Raw genomic sequence first — 2,035 nt, forward strand, 5'->3', positions numbered from 1 at the left:
TGTGTGTGTGTGTGTGTGTGTGTGTGTGTGTGTGTGTGTGTGTGTGTGTGTGTGTGTGTGTGTGACGGACGCTGACCTGCGAAGTGAAGAAGCACAGCTCGCTCTCGATGTTCTCGTAGATGTAGTCTTCCTCGCAGGAGAAGCTCCGTGTTCCTCCACCAAACTCGGGCTTCACCGCCTTCCTCAGTCCCATTTCCTCGGCTCCTCGCAGCAAACTGCGTTAACATCGGCACAAACCTTACGTCTTTTATGATCTTCACATCTCTTATCAACCCACCCCCTCTGAGTCCTCCTCTTTTCGAGTCACACAATTTTACCTCCTTCGTGCCCTCCCCCAGCCACCTGCATCCCATCATATATTTCTGCTCCCTTTCTCCTTCCCTGCAGCGTTTTTGTTCCCTGGTCGCCCTCGTATGTGCACGACTGGAGCTTTGCCGTTACACTCATCCATCATGCAGGTGCACACATAAAAAGACAGTCCATTCTGAATAACCTTGTGACAGACGGCAGCAGAAATGTGAGACCTCGCCACAGAATAAACGCTACTCTGTGCACAACACAATTTATTTCATTTCACACCGATCCAGAGTCCGACCCTTTGCTGTGGCCGGGAATCCCAATGAGACATTTCATTCTCTGATTTAATTAAAAAGTTTGACCCCCTGTTTCCCAAATACAACCAGTCTTGTGTTGAATCGGAGTCAGTTTGTGGACAAAGCCAACCTTGTAACGGAGCAGAACACTGCTGAGAAAGTACATTGCTTTTAAGTTTTATGCTAATTTAGCAGACATAATGGGTACTACTGAATCTCAGCAGAACAAGGCAGAAGCCTGTAAAGTGCACAGTCAGCAGGAGAAATGAGTAATAGATGTGTCAGGTAAGGGGAAAAAAAGCTGGACATTTGTAATACAAAATAATTAGAAAAGCTAAAGTTGTGTTTTCTACTGAAGTTGTTCCAAAGCAATTGATGACACGCGTTATCTAGATCCTAATCTTATCTCAACAATCTCTATTTTTGCTATTATCTTTTATCCCGCATCAGGTCACAGAGACCAGAGATGTTCAGACCTGCCTGACCTCAGTTCCCCCTGCCAGCTCCTCTGCAGAGACACAGATGGGTTATAACGACAGCTGGGAGATTATTACTGTCCCAGTAAACTCTGGGTGTTCCCCAGAGACTCCCCAAAGTGGGAGTTTTCTAGAAAAACTCCCCAGAGAGGCATTTAGACATCATTGCCGAAAGGTTGAACCACCTCGAGTGGCTTGCCTTTGGTGCAAAAGAGGAAGCTCTAAAACCTTTTCAGAAAATTACACTCCCAATGTTATCCCAACTATTGCACCAACTGGAAGTCAGTTTCTTATTATGTTCAATTCCTCATCAGGAACAGGACMTGAAAATCTTCTAAAACTATACGATACTAACAAACGAGGACTTGGAGGTGCTAATTCTCATCCTAACTGCTTTACATTTAAATGCTGTCCCTGTTGGGAGGTCCCAGCAAGACCACATATTCTACAGAAAAAATGATATTCAAAGCTGAGTAAACTGTAAAACCTCAGTCTATTGTTTAATGTCATGGGAGCCCAAAGTCCATAAACCCTCCAGAAATCTGAAATTAATCTTAATGTTGCCAAGACAAACCAAGCTCTTCAGGTACTAAATGTTCTGTAGCCAAGTGCATGACACCACATACTCCTTAAACATTACCACCTCATTCTACTCCACACTGGACAGGATCATCAGAGCTCTTTAAGACGGGTTGAACAAACTCCTTTGGAGGATTGCCTTGTGAGCAGGGGCAGTTCTAGGGGAGGGGCCACAGCGGCATTGGCCCTAACGTAAATGTGATTGGCCCCCTGAAGTGCTCCTGTTCTGTCACTCATCTGCCCAAAAACGATGGTGGTGGCTGCAGTTCCATGTCCAAACACTAGTGGTGCTAATGAATCAAACAGGGACCAAGTTCTCAAACTGCGGTCCCAGGATGTCTAGGGATCCGCGAGCTGTACCTTGGGGGTCCTCAAAAAATTACAATA

General features: G+C 45.5%; 1 protein-coding gene across 2 annotated transcripts in view; it reads right to left on the minus strand.

Moving 5' to 3' along the window:
• The window catches only part of ano8b (anoctamin 8b), a 57,252-nt gene that overhangs the window by 23,789 nt on the left and 31,428 nt on the right, over nucleotides 1-2,035 (minus strand). For both annotated transcript variants that reach the window (XM_014007328.1, XM_014007327.1), the window contains exon 4: nucleotides 77-215. In XM_014007328.1, coding sequence (XP_013862782.1) covers nucleotides 77-215 — 139 coding nt within the window. The remainder of the gene's footprint in view (nucleotides 1-76; nucleotides 216-2,035) is intronic.

Source organism: Austrofundulus limnaeus, unplaced genomic scaffold (genome assembly GCF_001266775.1).
Source record: "Austrofundulus limnaeus strain Quisiro unplaced genomic scaffold, Austrofundulus_limnaeus-1.0 Scaffold41, whole genome shotgun sequence".
Lineage (NCBI taxonomy): Eukaryota > Metazoa > Chordata > Actinopteri > Cyprinodontiformes > Rivulidae > Austrofundulus > Austrofundulus limnaeus.